This window comes from Mangifera indica, chromosome 5 (genome assembly GCF_011075055.1).
Source record: "Mangifera indica cultivar Alphonso chromosome 5, CATAS_Mindica_2.1, whole genome shotgun sequence".
In the NCBI taxonomy this organism is placed as follows: Eukaryota; Viridiplantae; Streptophyta; class Magnoliopsida; order Sapindales; family Anacardiaceae; genus Mangifera; species Mangifera indica.
The window spans coordinates 15,729,331-15,746,894 of NC_058141.1; the positions used below are offsets into that span (position 1 = coordinate 15,729,331).

Here is a 17,564-nt window from a genome sequence, read left to right on the forward strand (position 1 = left end):
ATAATAAAATCTCCTAAAACTAATTACTCCTAATGCATTGTCAATGAAGTTAATTTGCTCATCTGGGAGTGAAAACAAGATCACTTTCACCGTTTGAGCTTCAAAGGCCTGTAAAACATTATCGAAATACTTAGTCTCAAGTTTTCAACTGTAGAAGCCAGGTAAGGTTAACATCCTTCTATTTTTCATGTGCACAAGTAATACAAAACTTTAATGAGTTTAGAGAGAATAAGATTCAAACTTTGTTCCGATAAACTGTGTGATATGCAAGCCAATGCAACCAAGATGTTTATGAGTTAGAAGGTAAAGCATTAGGATCCAAATGCCAAGAGTCTTCTGAGACACCATATTGGCTAATTTCAGGCACTTTAAAAGCAGGTATTCGATGTGAGAAACTCAGCATCTCTGCTTGTAAAACCGTGCGGACAATATCAAACCCATTATCCCGTTGCCTCTGGAAGAAAGTCGCATAATTCTCCACCTTCACCAGCTTGGCTATTCTCATCCCATCTTCATTAAACAATTCTGAAAGAATTTCGACAACAAAATACTCACAATTTCGGTAATCATTTTGGTTCCACTCATTATTCCAATTCTTGTACATTGCCCAAACCTCACCTTTCTTTGGGTAAATAATAAAGTATGGCTTGGGTAGAGATCTTTGGGGCTCAATAAGAATGGAAACATAAGATGGTTCCAGGATGACACTGGTTTTGCAAAGTTCAAACAAGCCACACACAATGGGGAGGTTTTTTTTCTTCCACTCGATATCATGACGAAGAACTGGAAGAGGTTCTAACAATGTGACAGACACTTGCTTTTCAGAAATTACACCGTTTATCTGGATGTATTGTCGTGGCATCGAATCCTTTGCACAAAATACAGACCATACTTGACCTGCACAAAAATCATTTGGCGACCACTTATGCTTCAAAGTTTTGCTGTCTGGATACGATCCCAGAGAAGGTAGTTGTTTCTGAGGAGTGAAGTGAGTTGAAACATTTATGTTCCTCTTCTTTAGGATTATTTGAGTGTCAGTGGCAACAACCATTCCATCAGGCAAAGCCAACTGGTCAAGTTCAAAGACTGCCTTACCATCTCCACCCATAATCCTGTATGCTGGAATATTGTGAGAGAAACTGTACAAATTATTGGAAGGGATCTGACAAACAGTAGGACGAAGTTCTATTGTTTGTCTCTCAAAGACACTCCTGAAACCATCTCGCTTCATCAAATACACAATATCCGCACCTGAAAATTTTGAAAAATCAGACAGCATTTCAACCAGATGAAATTTGCATTCTTTAAGACATTTAGGATTGTAGGCACATTCATCAGGGTTCCAATTCTCATATACAGCCCAAATTTCACCTTTTTTTGGGTAAATCTCAAACTGATTCTCTGTCAGTGAATGAAATGGGGAGCATTGATGGGAAAAAACCATTGGTCTTACCACATCATTTCTCTCCGGACTTAGATCAAAGGTCCCACAACCGACAGGTAAGCCAGAAAAATACCATGTTTTCTCATTTGAACTACCAATTTTTGGTTTCAGCCATGTAACAATGAGGTCAAAATTGTTATTGCTGTTGACAAGAGCATAGCGATAAGGAACACTTGCTTGATAATAAGTAGCCCAGATCTGTCCCGCCCTGAGGAACTCCACTTTTCTGTCATTTTCAAAGTTGTAAAATTCCTGGTTAAGCCTTGGCAAAGCTAAGGATGCTTGATGAGTAATTATATCATCTTGCTCATCCACGTCATGATAAGGTAACACACATGGCTCATGATTTCCACTCTTTTCAGAAGTCACTTCCATTGAGACACCTTCTATGCTCCCCGTGCCCAGAATTTCGCTAGAAGAAACAGTGTGACACTTAAACGTCAGCTGACCAGCCAAAGAAGCATCCTGCTGGAAATAGTATTCAGAACGTTTTCCTCTGTCAGATAGGTTGGAGAATGCATTCTGGAGAAATTGTATTGCCAATTCAGTGCCTGGAAATTCATCCTTAATGACCTGCAATGAAGTGAGGAGCTTCTGATATTGAAAAACAGTATCAGAGTGTGTGACAGAGGGCATAAAGAGATGATGAACGCAGAAGTCATCAATCTCACAATCTGATAACTCAAAACCAGCAGCCAATATTAGTATGTCACAGACATTCAACATTGAATCAATGTAATCTAGTGTTGGACAAAGCTGCTGAGCTATGAGTAACTTTTCTCTGGCACTGACGTATTCTTCATTCAGCATCATTGATTGGGCAACGCACTTTTCCTGCAGGGCCTTCAACTTATCATCATTCATCCTCCAATTATTCTGCATCCTTACAATTCACTTATTCAATTTTCAAAATCCCAAGTTTTCTATGTCGAAAACAAGCAAAATATTTACCAAGCTTTTACAGTTTCATCTTCAAATCAAACGACACTGAATCCACCGTGCTGAGATATAACTGTGAAATCAAAATTCCAAAGAAAATTGAAGAATCAAACATTAAGATCATACATTACAGAAAAGAGCAAGCATAAAAATAGTCAGCTTTTCGGGTTATAAATGCATTCACAAGTGAAAAATGGATGTCCTGGTTAAAGAGCAGAAACCATTTTTCTTTTCAACTTTCACTCACCAACAAATGCACGAAAAAAAATGAAATTAAAAAATTAAAATTAAAATCAAGCCATATGTAAACTGCGAAGAATGGAATTTGAAAATAACAAGGCAGACTTACTGAGTTCAGTCACCAACCTTTATTAATCTTAAGCTCAGACTTCCAACATTTTCTTCAACAAAACGGCGCAGGCATGGGATGGAGGATGGAACAGACGAAAGGGTGCTTCCTTCTGTCAGCTCCTCTAGTGGAGCGTGTGTAGCACGTATTCCACCAGAGAGTGTGATATTACAAAAATATCACAATCACTAAACGCTGTCGTCCTGCAAAGTCAAAGTAATATAGAGGAAGAAAAAGGCGGGTGATATATTTATTTATTTTTGTTGGTTTGTATGACCGCCATGAAAGTTCGCAAATAGTAACCACTTCAACAAACAAAAGCTCCTTCAATTGCGGCCATTTAAACAATGCACAACACACACGGGGAAAATTTGCAATCAAAACACAATTCTATTTTTTTCTCTTTTCAGCCACAACGAAGAAGAAAAAAAATTTCTCTGAATTGCTTCAACAATGCAGTTTGCCAAACTCGATGATTCACCCATGTTTCGGCAACAGGTGCTATTTTTGTTTCCGTATTTTGTCTTTTGAAATTTTCAATTACATCCATTTTGTGAGATTTCCGCAGAGAGAAGAAAAAAGGATTTATTTTGTACCGCGTGCCGGTGAGAATTAGTCTAATCAATTATTTTTGTAATATACTGAGCATTTTGATGGAAGAAAAACAAATAAACTTTGAACGGAACCTCAGGTGTTTAATTTGTTAGCATTGTACAATTATTGTTTCATTGGTCTCTTCTAAGTTGAATGAGCGAAATATGATTGATTTTCAGCCACTTTACAAGTTAAATTAAAGATTAAAGTTTCTTTTAGTGCGTCTGTTCAGTTTTAGTTGCTGCAGAAAGTATGGCATACTGATGTAGTGTTTGGTGAATAGATACAATTGATGGAGGAAAGTGCTGACGTATTGAGAGGGCGATGTTTAAGGTTTTACAAAGGATCACGCAAGTACACGTAAGCCTATTCAGCGTTCATTTATCTCTTCAATCTTTTTGTTGATCATATATAATCTTTTAATATCAAACTTTTATTTCGACATGAATAAACTGTCTGCTGAATATATGTTGATACTCGTAAAATAACTAGTAAATATTTCTAATACAAAGAAATTATAAATGATTGGAGAGGGAAAACACCAAATTGTATGAACTTTTCACCACTGAGCGATTATGAGTGGGGTTTTTCTTTTGATCTTGAATATCGGACAGCTATTAGAATTAAAAGATTTTTTTTGGTTTAATGTAATTACTCATTAGAATCATGTCTTTTCTTTTCCATATATATCATACGGCATGTCCCATCCAAAAAGCTTCTTTAAGCCGGGATTGTTTGAAGGTCAAAAGCTAAAGATGGTAGTAAATAGCTTATGTTTAGTCAGCAAAATTAGTGGACTGAAGCTCATCTTGTTTTTTCACTGTATTGTTTTTCCTGCAATTTTCATGTTTTTGGAAGATCTTAGATGCTTAGTTACTCATAATCATCAGAGAAGCACTCGGGGAAGCTTATGAGGGAGACATATCTTTTGTAAATGCTATTGAAACTTTTGGCGGTGGACATGGTGATCCTGTTTGTGTTGCTCTTGGAGGTAGATGTTGTCATTTGCAGCTCTTTATATCATAAAACTTCTTTTTTCCATTTGGCATGAATGCATAGGCTTAATGAGAAGTGGTTGACTTAGTCGATTGCCAATAATAAAAGTACAAAGTGGATGTGTTCCATGTATTTTTTTCTTTTTATCTTTAGTCCTTTACGGCTGTGTCTAACTTGGAAGCCTGTTTCCTTTATTTTTTTTGTTGTCTTTTGTCCAGTATAGTGGTGTGACTGGGAGGCACGTTTCTGCTTAGTTCAATGTTGAGCCCAACTAAACAGCCTTGCTCGAGCCTAAGTCAAAATTGAGCTCAGCTTTTCTCATATTATTTAATTCTCATAACCGAAAAAATTATTTGTCCTAACAAATATGTTTTTGTGACTGTAAAAAGAGAAAGAAGCCTAAAGTCCACTTCGTTATTGAGTTCTATGAACTCATTCTATGCCAACTTTTGAGTATATAATAGGATCCTTTTATATAAAGATCAGAGTTAATTTTACTGATTCAATTTTTCTTTATAATGTATGAGGTCACTAAGCAGGTGATTGAGCTCAGACTTGGGCTTCTGCTTGATACATTCAGATTGTTGTATAAGCCTATTGATCCTTGTACATGCCATCATATGAATTTTGTTACCTTTTTTCTTTGTGTTGCCTGAGCTTTGCTGTGCAAGTCAGTTGTCACTGGACATGAATTTTGTCTTGTGCTTGTATGAGCCTACGGGAGCTGCTAACAAATTAAGCATAAGCTGCTCGGATCCTTGCACAGCCTGTTAAACTTATCTTCTTTCCTCTTGTTAAATTTTACTGAAATTTTTAAACTAGAATTTTTGTTTGACAGATCTTTGATTTAATTCAAATAAATTTAATAGCTGCGTATGTTTAGTGATGTTACTACTGAAAGAAAATTTATGTGTCATCAGGCCCAGTCATGACCAAATTCACAATTGCTTTGAGAGAAATTGGTACATTCAAAGAAGTTCTTCGATCACAGGTAGCAATGTTGTGCTTTCTTTGTTATAGTACTTGCTTTGTGCATCATTCCTGACATAACATAGTCCAGGCCTAACAAGATTACAACCTTCAAATGTAATCTTTTGTTTCAAAATCTCTATACAATGCAACATAGTTTTCTATGGTTTCCAGCAGCAACAGAGAGGTTATTGCATTCCTCCGATTTAAAGTCCGGCTTTCTGTGTTATTATTTAATTGCAACTGGGCTTTTTCTTTTTCCAATGAAAGACTTACTACATATGTTAAGTGGCTTAACAGCCTTCCTTTTCTAACATTGTCAAATTTAGCTTTTGCAGGTAGAGCACATGCTAAATGATAGGTTAATGAAATTTATCAATGTTGATTTACAAGATGTCAAGGTATTGGATACATGCTTTACTATAGTTGCTTCACTTGATTTCTGTGATAATCATAGCTCCCACCTGTATACGGCTTGATGAATTTATGAACAAATTGACATTTTGACTTTACCCCTACAAGAATCTGTCTTCACACTGCGTCTTGATCACTGTTGTTCAAGTCAGTAAGCCATATTTTGCGGTTGTTTTCTGATTTCTATGTTCAAAATAGCTATTTTCTCATTGATAGAATGAATTTCCTAGTCTTTGTCTTCTCTGTTTCCCATTGCTCGAAAATTTTCATTAAGAGACAAGAAACATGTACAACTAATAGTCATCTATCGTTGGCTATAATATACATTTTGTAATATGAGGTAAGATTAGATGATGGTGTTGATGTCTTCACAACTTCAAACTTGAATTGCATTGTGATGTCAAAATGCTCCTATAATTAAGGCATTTAATTTACTATGGCAAAAAGGGTACAGTTGGTGTACTCGTGAAATTTCTCGTTCATATATTTTTAACCGAAACTACTCATGCTTCTCATGTTGTTCTCTTCCACTAGTTCACAGTTATTTGTCCAATAACCAGTCAATAATCTTTTACTGGTGCAGGAAGCCCGCAAACGCTTTGACAAAGCTTCTTTGGTATACGATCAGGTAGGTTCTAAATTTCACAAATGGACAATTTTAAGTTGGTATATATACCATGGTTAAAAATATATAAAACACTTGTTGAGTTACTAGTAATTTCAAAAGGTTCAAACTTATAATACGAGCTTACAAAATATTATAACAATCTGATGACAACCTCCTTCCCCTTTCCTTTCTCTTTTAACGCAAGGAACAGAAGTGGGATCAAACTGATTTCTATTCCCTCTCTGGATTCAGTTACTGGGTTGCCAGGAAATTTTGACATGAACTTTTTTGTTTTAATTTTTCTTCCCCAACTAAGAAAGATAAACATATAAGAACATTTCAAATAATATGACTTTCTCAAAGTTAATTTCAGAACCGCAGCAACTGTTTTACTATGAATTTGAGGGATGACTTGTTTAGATAAATGCATGAAGGTTATCCCTTGTATTTCGTATGTTAATGCCAATTTTAATTTTGTGTCACAGGCACGTGAGAAGTTTCTTTCATTGAAGAAGAGCACTAGGGTTGATGTAGCTGCTGTTATAGAGGAGGTATATCTAATGACTAAACTTACTCCTATCACTGTTCAATCTGGTAAAATTTAATTGATCAGATAGTTTTTCAAGGGTAAACATTTTCTTTAACCTAGTTAGTAAATATACGTATTATTTGCGTTTCCATATTATTTGTGTATTAAATATATTTAAAAGAATTTTTAAATCTAAAATGTATTAAATGCGTATTTTACACCTTTTCTATATTAAACGTGAATCATAAATCATATTTTATGTTTGCTATATTTTTAAATTTTTTGTTAAACTTAAAGTACAAAATTGTCCCTTCTATTTTCAATTATTTATAAAAATACCAATGTCATTTAAAAAAACACCAACAACATTTTTTTCTTAATTTCTAACTATAATTTTGTATTTTCCTCCTTATGTCCTATATAAAGAATTTTAATTATGTATTATATTTTATTAGATTCGATAGTTAATTAAACACTTTACATTTAACTTATTATATTGATTTTCAATAGAAGATTCGTGAAAAAGTACTAAAATTATTATAATATTGTCATATTTATAAAGATGTATTATTGACGATATATCGTATTAAACTTGTATATATACGTTTTGTACTTTTCCCATATGAAAATTTTAGGTGTTTTTTTTATGAACGTATTTTTCATTATTCGTCATATCATATCCGTATAATTCGTATACCATTTTTTTTCCATTCCTGTATTTACTAACTAGGATCTTTAAAACCTAATATAGTAGAGACATCTTCCAGGAAATGCACAATGCAAGATCCTTATTTGAGCAAGCCCGCTTCCAGCTGGTATGTTATTTGATGAGGAAATTTTGGTGTAATTAACTGTCTGATTCATCCAAAGTTAGGAATTTACTCTCTATATATGCTTTCTGATACTTAGGTTAGTTCTCTCTCTAATGTTGAAGCCAAAAAAAGGTTTGAGTTTTTGGAGGCTGTTAGTGGGACAATGGACGCTCACCTTCGATTCTTCAAACAGGTTTGATATGATTATATGCTCAGGACTCATTTGCTTCTTCCATCTCATAAATAATAACCATACATGGCTTCAAATTTTTGTTCCTTGCAGGCATATGAGCTGTTACATCATATGGAACCCTTCATTAACCAGGTCTCTTTTACCGATGCTTACTTATAAGAAATAGAAAAGGTTGCTTAATTTCCTTAAAGAAAGCACATGAATGTGCACATAGAAAGTAGTCCGACGTTGACCAAGTAGCTCGAACCAGCTGTTAAGTTCCTAAAACCAACAAATCATGTATAAGTATTTGTAGAGCAACTACAGTTTATGCAAACCATTTGGCTTAAAAGCTAAATCAAACTGATTGAGATGCTTATTTTTGGTTCTTGAGTAGAAAATTTTAATTCCTCCATCCAACAGCTTGAACTCCTCTATGAGAACCATATGCCTTCATGGAATTCTGCACACTCATGCAGTTGACGAACCAGAGCCCCCAAGATTTTATCATTAACACCATCAATAGGATGAGGAATAATATCTTAAGGCCCTCAGGGAAAAGGAAAACAAACATATGGCAACAGCGTGTTGGTTGCAGACCTTCTCTAAGTTGAGATACAAAGTAGTTCTGGCAATCATCTCTTCTAGAGTAGACTTAAGTTCTGAAGAAATTTCACCATGGCCACATTCCCGTTTATTAGCCAACAAGTTTCTCTTGAAAAAAAAAAAACTTCTCCTTCCATCTGTGAACCTTTGTTTAACTGTTGGTTACAGGTCTTGGCTTATGCACAACAGTCAAGAGAATGTTCCAACTATGAGCAGGACTCTCTTCATGAAAGGATGAAGGAGTATATAAGGCAGATTGCTCGAGAAAGTAAGAATTCTTTAAATGGTTCTTATGGTTCTCCCAAGGGAGACAGCATAATAAGACCTTTTGGAAGGAATTCAAACAAAGAGATAGAGGCAGCTATGCAATCTGCTGCCAAGGGAAAGGTAGTTTTTATTATATAAATGTCAACCTTTTCCCTTCTCACAAGCCCACTGATTTCCATTTTTCCATGTTTATCTCCTTAGATTGCTCTGCTCTAATACAATTAATATTCAGGTCCAAACTATTCGACAAGGTTATCTCTCAAAAAGGTCCTCTAATTTGAGAGGGGATTGGAAGAGAAGATTTTTTGTTCTTGATAGCCGAGGGATGCTGTATTATTATCGAAAACCCTGGAGCTGGCATTCTGTGAGTCGCTAGCGGGAAAGAACTTGTAATACTATAAATTGCAAATTCTTTCTCATCTTTTCCCTGTTTAGTAATGAATTAATGCGTCTCCTATTTCAGGCAGCTTCAAGTCAAACGGAAACTAGTCATGGGCTGCTGAGCCGGTGGCTTGCTTCTCATCACCACGGGGGTGGACATGAAGAAAAATCTGTAGCACGACACAAATTAAATCTTTTGACCGCAACAATTAAAGCTGATGCCGATCAGTCAGATTTAAGGTTCTGCTTCAGGATTATCTCTCCAACAAAAGTTTACACTTTGCAGGTATCTGTCTTTTTAACTTACAGTTGAATCTAGTGATTCTTTTTAAGAACTTACTCGTCTCTGTTTCAAGGCCGAATTACATTTTAGCTGGCTTTGACTCTTTAAATACCTTTATACCAATAAAATTTTTTTAATAAAATTATATACACAAATTTCGATGTATCATTATATAATTAAATATTATTTTATTTTTAATTTTTAATTATCTAATTATATAATAATATATCATTATTTATATATAAAAATTATATATTTAATATTATTTAATTTTTTTATTGTAATAACTAGTAAATATCACCTTTACCCCCCGAACTGATATAATTAACAAGGCACATACATGATTAGATCTTAAATTTCTCCCCCAAACGCCCCCTTCTTCGTTCTTTTATTTCAAAGACACAAGACACCAGTCCAAACTTCACATCTTCAAAATTTACCCTTCAACATTTGTTTGGGGGTTTTAAGTTATATAATTTGAATATAAATTATATATTATTATATAATTAAATAATTTTAAATTATAAATAAAATAGTATTTGTTTATATAATAATTTTAATAATATAAATATATATATATAAAATAATGCTCGTTTAAGAGTACACTGACCGATGTTTGTTTTTATTGTGGTTGACTTTATATGTCGAGTGAAATGACACAGGTACTGAACGAAATAGGGGGCAATGTTTGTAGTTTTGGCTTGGGGTGGGTGGGTACACATACTTCGGCTTTGTTTGTTTACTAATTTATTTTTAAATCAAATTCATTCTTAAGAAATTAAAATCAAATCCCTCTCACTAAAATGAATCTTTAATTAAATGTAAGGCCAGAAGGTTATTTCCCGCCATGGTTTGATGTAAACTTAATTTTTTATCTATTAATTATCAAAAATCTAAATATTTACTTATTTATTGAATTTTATTATTATTATCATGAATAAAATTATTATTTAAAAATTTTATTAAAACCCATATTTTAAATTATCATAAAGTTTTAAAATATTTACTTTGTTTTCTACCCTCATATTTTTTAAGTTTAAAACTGTCCCCCCCTCCCCCGCCTCCCTCCCTAAGACTAGGGTTTTAAACTTTCTTTTTTTTTTCCTATTATAACTATCCCCCAACTTTCTAAAATATTTCAATGTCACCCTTTTTCTCTCCCTTAGTTTTCATATCTAATCTCCAACGACCATCCGCCATCTTTGACTGTCAACTCTCTCTCTCTCTTAACCACTCTTCCTTCCCTCTATGGTCATTTTTGTCTCTAATGAAGATAATCAGAGTAGGAAAAAAAGAAAAGTGACCAACAAGATGAAATGGAGAGATTGATGGTCGATGGTAACAAATCGTCGTTGGAGAGAAGGAGAGAAAAAGACCTGGTGCAACTAAAATTTTTAAAAATTTGGGGGGTGCGATTGTAATAGAAAAAAAGATTACAGTAAAATTTATCGGATAGATAGGTATTTAGATTTTCAATAGTTAACAAATGAAAAATTTGATTTATATTAAACCTTGGGTGGGAACTAATCATTTGGCGTAAATATAAATTAAATCCGATAGACTAAGTTATACATTGAGCAGATTATTAATTGTATTTGCTTAATCAATGCAGGCAGAGAATGCGGCAGACCAATCGGACTGGATTGAAAAAATAAATGGAGTAATTGCTTCTCTATTGAGTTTTCAGACGCCGAGGAGGGTAAAATGTTAAAGCATGTTTTATCAGTAATAGTACCTATTATTTGATATAGCTCTCTCAATTGTCAAAATTTAATCACGTGTAGTGTCTTTCTGCTGATCCCATTGATTATGTCGATCATTGCTCTGGAACCGGAAGCGAAACTAGCTCATATGTGGATTGCGCAGATGTTGATCAAACAGCACTAGAGGAAAACAACACATCTGCAAGCCTTGCCTCGGGAAATCATTTTCATATTTCTAGAAGTGCGGGAGACTTGGGCAAATTAACGAAAGGTGAAAAACCAATTGATTTGTTGAGAAGAGTATATGGGAATGACAAATGTGCTGATTGTGGTGCATCTGAGCCAGACTGGGCATCCTTAAACCTGGGTATTCTTATATGTATCGAATGTTCTGGTGTTCATCGTAATCTTGGGGTACATATATCGAAGGTAAGTAATCCAAGCTTCTTCTTGGAACCTCACCTCTTTTCATATTGTGAGATTGGCCATGTTCGTCTTAATTTTCCCAAAGAAAGCTCCAAATAGGCTTTAGGACCTTCAGATGTGTGAGGCTTAAACCTTGTGTAGAGTCTCTTTGGTTCATTTATTGATGCTGTATTTCTAGATAAACTTTTATGCAGGTGAGATCACTGACACTTGATGTTAAAGTGTGGGAGTCATCTGTATTAAATCTGTTTCAATCACTGGGAAATGTCTATACCAACTCAATCTGGGAGGAGTTGTTGCACGCTGGGAGTGGAAGTGGAAATAAATTTTCATGTGATAACAGGACTATGGGGTAAGTAAAATTGGTCCCTGTAAAATCAGAAAGTAACAGATGTTCATCACGTAGGAATCAAATTGTTACTCTCTAATTTTACTGAACCAAAGTTTGGCCTACATCTCAGGAACTTGAGCTATTTGGAAAGGTGTTTGTTTTTGTCCTAATAGATAAGTTAGTTCTTGTGGTGCAGAGCTTCCAAGATTGACAAACACAAACAGTTTATTGTGAGAAAACCTAGTCATGATGATTCTATTGCAGTAAAGGAGCAGTACATTCATGCTAAGGTATTGTCACAAATGATACTATATTTTCCTTCTTTTCTCCTGTTTTTCCCCTAATCGGAATCCACAACCCTTCCCATGGGTAATTGATAATGCCTTTGCTTGAAGTGGCTGCTTAACTTAGATATTAATTCATTTATAATTATTGATCAATGTACCTTCTTTAACGATCTCGTCCAATCAACTGCAGGGTCAATTTGTTATATGAAAAATTGTTATAATCCTGTATCATTTTGCTGTAATTTGCTACTAAATGCATGTAGAAACACATATCTTAAAAATGACTAACTTTCACTCTCATTATGTGGTTCACCCAATTGTGTTGTTTATACATGCAGCAGCATGTGCATTTTGTTTTAAAACTTATTTGGAACCTAAAATTAAATTTTATGATTTCCTGTGCTTGCAGTACGCTGAGAAATTTTTTGTTCACAAGTCAAAGGAGACAATGCATCTCCCTTCAGTGGCGAAACAGGTGTGGGAAAGTGTCCGTGATAATGACAAGAAAGCAGTGTACCGGCATATTGTCTGTTCAGAAGTCAATGTGAATGCCATCCACGGGCAAGTTCCATGTAATGTACTTTCATTGGCCAAAGCGATGCAATTAGAAGATCAGGAAAGCAGACATAAAAAAATCGACTCCTTCCCAAAGGAATCTTTCGATGATCCCTTGTGCTATCTTAACTCCTCAACTATACATGAAGATAAGCTGATAGAAGAATCTTCTGATGGCTGTTCACTGCTTCATCTGGCCTGCCTGACTGCTGACATTGGCATGGTGGAACTTCTCCTACAGTATGGTGCAAACGTAAATGCTCCCGATTCAAGTGGCAAGACGCCACTGCATCATTCTGTAATTAGTGGGAGAACTTCAATTGCAAAACTGCTGCTTGCAAGGTGATTTCTCCCCTTCTATTACTGTGATTTATAGTAACAGTGATCTATTTTAGTGAGTTTGATAGAACATGTGTCTAATAGTTATTCATGTTCTGAATTTCACCTGCTATTTTTTTTTTTTTCCAATGTGGGAAAATGTCACTCAGATTTAGCAATGTTATTACAGGGGAGCTGACCCGCAAGCTGTTGATAGAGATGGTAGTACTCCACTGCAGCTAGCATCTACAACCTCGCAAGCGAAAGAGACTTTTGGCACAAACAGATGATACAGTATGAAAATTATTCCAAGGGAAGAAAAACGGAGATTTTGCAAGGACCTTTGTATAATTAATTTAGACAATTGGCACTGTATGCCTCATGCTGCCTTTTGCTTACCCAAATACGTGTAAATTAGTCATGCAGTTGAGAGGACTTCTATCAAAAAGGCAAAAATATCATTTGTGCTGAGGGCTCTGTTGCAGGTGCTTTTTTGCGTCTTCAATAGTTGTTATTTTTCCTTCATTAGGATTTAGGTCCCTGTACATAAGAACTCAGAAATTCCATGACAGTTAAAAGAGGAAATTTACCAAAATTATGCCAGCAGGAAAATGTATTATGCTCAACTTTCAACGCACAAATCATATGCTCAAAAAATTAAAACTAATATCATCTGCAGATCAAGTACACTATGTTAATCTTTGATTTCTTAAACCTTCTCAAGAAAGATGTTTAATTAATAAGGGAAAATTAGTTTGTAAGGCTGTAAGGCTGACGCTTAATATATAAACTGTTGTAAATTGTCTATCACATATAAAGCTGGGGAATAAAAGTGATTCTAATTGTGCCCAGTATGTAGAAATTAAATTCATATGGATATGTGTTGAACATATAAATAATGAATGGGATCTTTATTTCTACAAAGGATGGAAGGGTTACACAAAGAAAGAAGCACGGAAGGGGTCACCCTGGGATATTGGAGACCGACCAATTCCTTGGTAACCAATCAGAGAAGGATTTACCACTTTCTCTTCTCTCTGGAACTGATCATCTTGCTACACACAGGTTCCTCAGCTAAGCCACTCCAATGATGGTGGAAGACAAGATAGATTAAATTAGTCATACCCCTCATTTTACTTGCATCATTCCCTACAACTTTAGTTGAATATTAGTCCCATCTGCCTTCACCACTGTCCTCCTCACAATCACCATTCACCACCGCCCTTACTCCATGCCCCTGTCATCACCAGAAATAATCATATGTCATCTTTTCTCATATCCACCTGTTCCAGTAAAAATCAGTAAGAATCAATTCGTAGCAAATCCATAATGTCAGGAGTCACAAAAGATGCTATACGAACAAATAATGTGTCCAACCAAGATAGGCACTAAGTGAATTTCTGCAGTGTCAATTCTGTTATAGATTTCGCAAGGGATGCAATTTCAAAAAGCATCAAAAGCTCTATCGACCCCACCATAATAGTAGTTAAAGGCATTACACATATATGCATGGAGTTTTTCTACAGAAAGATGTAGAAATAAAGAGAAAAAGAGCATTTACCTTTAGAATTTGGAACCCTAGTTTAGAAATTTTTCACCATGATTCGATGACAAAGGGTATTACACAGTGAACTTGATCTATTTTGGCTGCCACCATATTTTGCTATGCCAATGGCCAACATGGAGTTAGTTTCCTGTATTTGATGGGGTCAGCTACCCTGTTCTATTTCATTAAGTACAGAAGGAATAGTTGAAAGGATGGAAATTCCGGCTCTCTTCTCCAGCACATAAGTTTACACTGGATGCACACGTACAACTGCTGCTTGCTTTAAGAAATTAATATCACTCTCAGAGTTTGTATCATTTTGCGCTTCTTTAACAAAATCAGTTATAACAGGGGAGTCTGGAACCCATCCAGTGTGGACCATCTTCTCCAGAAGTGTGGCTGCTTTTTCCGTATTTCCTGCTTCAAAAAAACCATGGATGAGAGGGCAACATGTAGGAAGATTAAGCTTAACTTCTTGCTCTCTCATTTCATCAAGTAATTTCAACAGTTCATAAAATTCTTCCTCTTTGGATAGGGTGTTTATTAGTGAACCATATAAGTATTGGTTTGTGCCACACCCTTAGCAAATATTTCATCCACCAACTTAATTTTTTTCACTCAATTACTTTTTTTAAGCAAGCATCAAGCATCATGCTGTAGATTACTCCATCAGGCTCAATTCCTCTCTCCACCATCTCATCAAAAAGAGTGAACATCTCAGATCTGCTTCCTATTCTTTCATAACCATGTAAAAGTGAAGTGTAAGTTAAAACATTAGGCATCAAATTCCTTTTTGTCATCACCGGTAAGAGGTGCTCCACCTCCTTCATTGTTCCTGCCTTGCAGCAATAATCAATTAGAATTGTGTAGGTCACATGATTTGGTGTGATATGCTTGTCAATCATGTCTTCCAACAGCCAATTAACTACCTTAATTTTCCCTGACTTGCATCAACCATCAATCAAAGCATTGAATGAAGAAGTGGAAGCAAAGCCCTTCTGAATCATTTCTAGAAACAAGGACAGAGCCTTCTCTGTATTTCGTTGTTTGCAGCAGCCATCAACTAGGGCACAGCAAGCAAAACTATCAGAAGGAACCCCTCTTGATGACGTCTGATCCAATAACTGAAATGCCTCAGTTAAATTACCAGATTTGCAATATCCATCTATAATTGTAGTATAAGTCACACCATTAGGAGCTAAACCCTTGCCAAAGATTCCATCAAATAGCTCCCTAGTTCTCTCGATTTCACCCAACCTACATAAGCCATTGATCATGACATTATATAAGAAACAATATTTGGAGAAATACCCTTCCCACACATCTCTTCAAAAAGTTGGAAAGCCTCCAGCATATCACCTTGCTTACAAAAGCCAGAAATGAGGGAGCCATAAGTAAAAACATCAGGCACCAGACCTTTGTCACCAAGTTCAGAGAGTACCCCCACTGCTTCATGAATTTTTCCACTCTTGAAGAGACCATGAATGAGGACACTGTAAGTCTTTTCATCTAGGATCACCCTCGTCCAAGCATGCATCTAAACATTGAAAAGGCTTCCTTTATGTTGCCCTCTTTGCAGTGTCCATCTATCAGATTTGTATAAATGATATCATTTGAAGCTATGCCGCAGCCAAGCATCTCTTGGAAATACCTGTCTGCAGCTTGCATGTCACCTGCCTTGATATATTCATGAATTAGAGCCCCATAAGTATAGACATTGAGCTTCAATCCCCTTGCAATCATTTCAGCTAAGTAACTCCTGGCATCTTCCATCTTTTTGGCCCAGCAGAGGCCAATCATAAGAGAATTGTAGCAAAAGACATAGGGTAAAACACCTTTCTCGGGCATTACCTTCAGCAAATTTATTGCCTCTTCAAATCTGTGTTCCTGAACGTGACCTTCGACAAGGGTTGTATACACAACCTGGTCAGGACTTACATCCCTATCATACATCTCCTTCAACATCAACTTTGCCTCTCCCAATCTCTTCTTTTTACAGAACCCATTGATAAGCATACCATAAGTAAATCCATCAGGAGCCAAGCCCTTGTGAATCATGCTCTCCTTTAGGTCAAACGCGTCATGAATAGCCCCAACTCTACATAACCACATTATAAGTAATCAAATTTGGACTACAACCTTTCTCCTCCATTTCAAAAAGAATCCTTTTACCCTCCTCAACATTCCCAACTACAAAATGAGCATTTATCAGACTAGTGACCTTAGCTTCTCTCATTGCATAATACACCCTCCAAAATAAGTCCACTCTATTTCCCCTCAACAAATCCTTCAAAAAGGAATTACAACACACCAAACCAAGCACCGGCCCACCATCTTTAACAATACCAAGATACACATTAGTAGCTTCATCCAAAAGACCCACCTTTTTATAACAATCAATCAACAATTCAAAAACAGATACATCACTCTCTCATTAAATTCTTCGTAACATCCAAGCAGTGACTCCAAAATCTGAAAATGTGACTGCTTGGCTCCAATCATTCCAACAATCACACGAAAAGCACGATAAAAAAGCCTCGACTTACACAATATTATTGCAAGATATGAAAAAGAACTCAAATTTTGGCGGGTACCCAGTCTAGTATTGACCCAGTTAAAGAAAGCAAAGAGGCGTTTGGGGTCCTGTACCTGGTTTTGCTGAAGAATCGACTGAACCACATCTGGGTTCAGCTTCTTTGATATCTGTGGTGATTCAATGAGAAACTTCCAGTCGTCCTGGTTGAGAAATTTTTTAATTTCTTTGACAGTTTCTTCGTCATTTTGAGAAGTGCAAAATTGCTTTGATTTGAGACGAGAGAGTCGTAAAATTTTAACAATGAATTCATTTCTTTTGTTGAGTAATAAAGGGTTTTCTGTAAGAGTAAACCCAAATAATTACTCTTTATTAGTTGAACAATTATTCGCCTGAAGAGAATAGACCTTCAGTACGCCGGTCCTCTCCAACTGTAATTGGCAATGGCAGCTGCTTACACTAGTCAGTGGATGCAGACGATGGTGTACGACGTCGTTTTGGAA

The 17,564-nt window shown here is 35.7% G+C and overlaps 2 protein-coding genes and 1 long non-coding RNA gene across 10 annotated transcripts; 1 reads left to right on the top strand and 2 right to left on the bottom strand.

Moving 5' to 3' along the window:
• Positions 1 to 162: 162 nt before the first annotated feature.
• LOC123216811 lies at positions 163 to 2,934 on the bottom strand. 4 transcript variants are annotated; one of them, XM_044637394.1, is made up of 3 exons: positions 2,750 to 2,934; positions 1,372 to 2,456; positions 163 to 1,251 (listed from the first exon to the last, which is right to left on the bottom strand). In XM_044637394.1, the coding sequence occupies exons 2-3, from the start codon at positions 2,324 to 2,326 to the stop codon at positions 290 to 292; spliced, it is 1,917 nt and encodes a 638-aa protein (XP_044493329.1). In that variant the 5' UTR covers positions 2,327 to 2,456; positions 2,750 to 2,934; the 3' UTR covers positions 163 to 289. The 4 variants fall into 4 exon arrangements, with proteins under 4 accessions (XP_044493329.1, XP_044493328.1, XP_044493326.1 ...); XM_044637393.1 differs by having other exon boundaries at positions 163 to 2,320; positions 2,396 to 2,456; positions 2,750 to 2,933; XM_044637391.1 differs by having other exon boundaries at positions 163 to 2,456; positions 2,750 to 2,933.
• Positions 2,935 to 3,005: 71 nt separating this feature from the next.
• Positions 3,006 to 13,453, top strand: LOC123216814 (ADP-ribosylation factor GTPase-activating protein AGD1-like). Of its 4 annotated transcripts, none has more exons than XM_044637397.1 (19): positions 3,006 to 3,230; positions 3,610 to 3,686; positions 4,217 to 4,317; positions 5,243 to 5,313; positions 5,621 to 5,692; positions 6,289 to 6,333; positions 6,798 to 6,863; positions 7,609 to 7,656; positions 7,751 to 7,846; positions 7,937 to 7,978; positions 8,600 to 8,818; positions 8,931 to 9,062; positions 9,162 to 9,365; positions 10,975 to 11,061; positions 11,147 to 11,494; positions 11,686 to 11,843; positions 12,019 to 12,112; positions 12,519 to 13,006; positions 13,173 to 13,453. In XM_044637397.1, the coding sequence occupies exons 1-19, from the start codon at positions 3,186 to 3,188 to the stop codon at positions 13,270 to 13,272; spliced, it is 2,493 nt and encodes an 830-aa protein (XP_044493332.1). In that variant the 5' UTR covers positions 3,006 to 3,185; the 3' UTR covers positions 13,273 to 13,453. The 4 variants fall into 4 exon arrangements, with proteins under 4 accessions (XP_044493332.1, XP_044493333.1, XP_044493334.1 ...); XM_044637398.1 differs by having other exon boundaries at positions 5,630 to 5,692; XM_044637399.1 differs by lacking the exons at positions 3,006 to 3,230; positions 4,217 to 4,317 and having other exon boundaries at positions 3,624 to 3,686; positions 5,630 to 5,692.
• On the bottom strand, positions 12,889 to 17,532 carry LOC123216816. Of its 2 annotated transcripts, none has more exons than XR_006502350.1 (4): positions 14,544 to 17,532; positions 13,382 to 14,265; positions 13,110 to 13,228; positions 12,889 to 13,027 (listed from the first exon to the last, which is right to left on the bottom strand). It is a non-coding gene; the product is annotated as an uncharacterized LOC123216816 (long non-coding RNA). The 2 variants fall into 2 exon arrangements; XR_006502349.1 differs by having other exon boundaries at positions 13,382 to 14,219; positions 14,544 to 17,530.
• Positions 17,533 to 17,564: the final 32 nt, after the last annotated feature.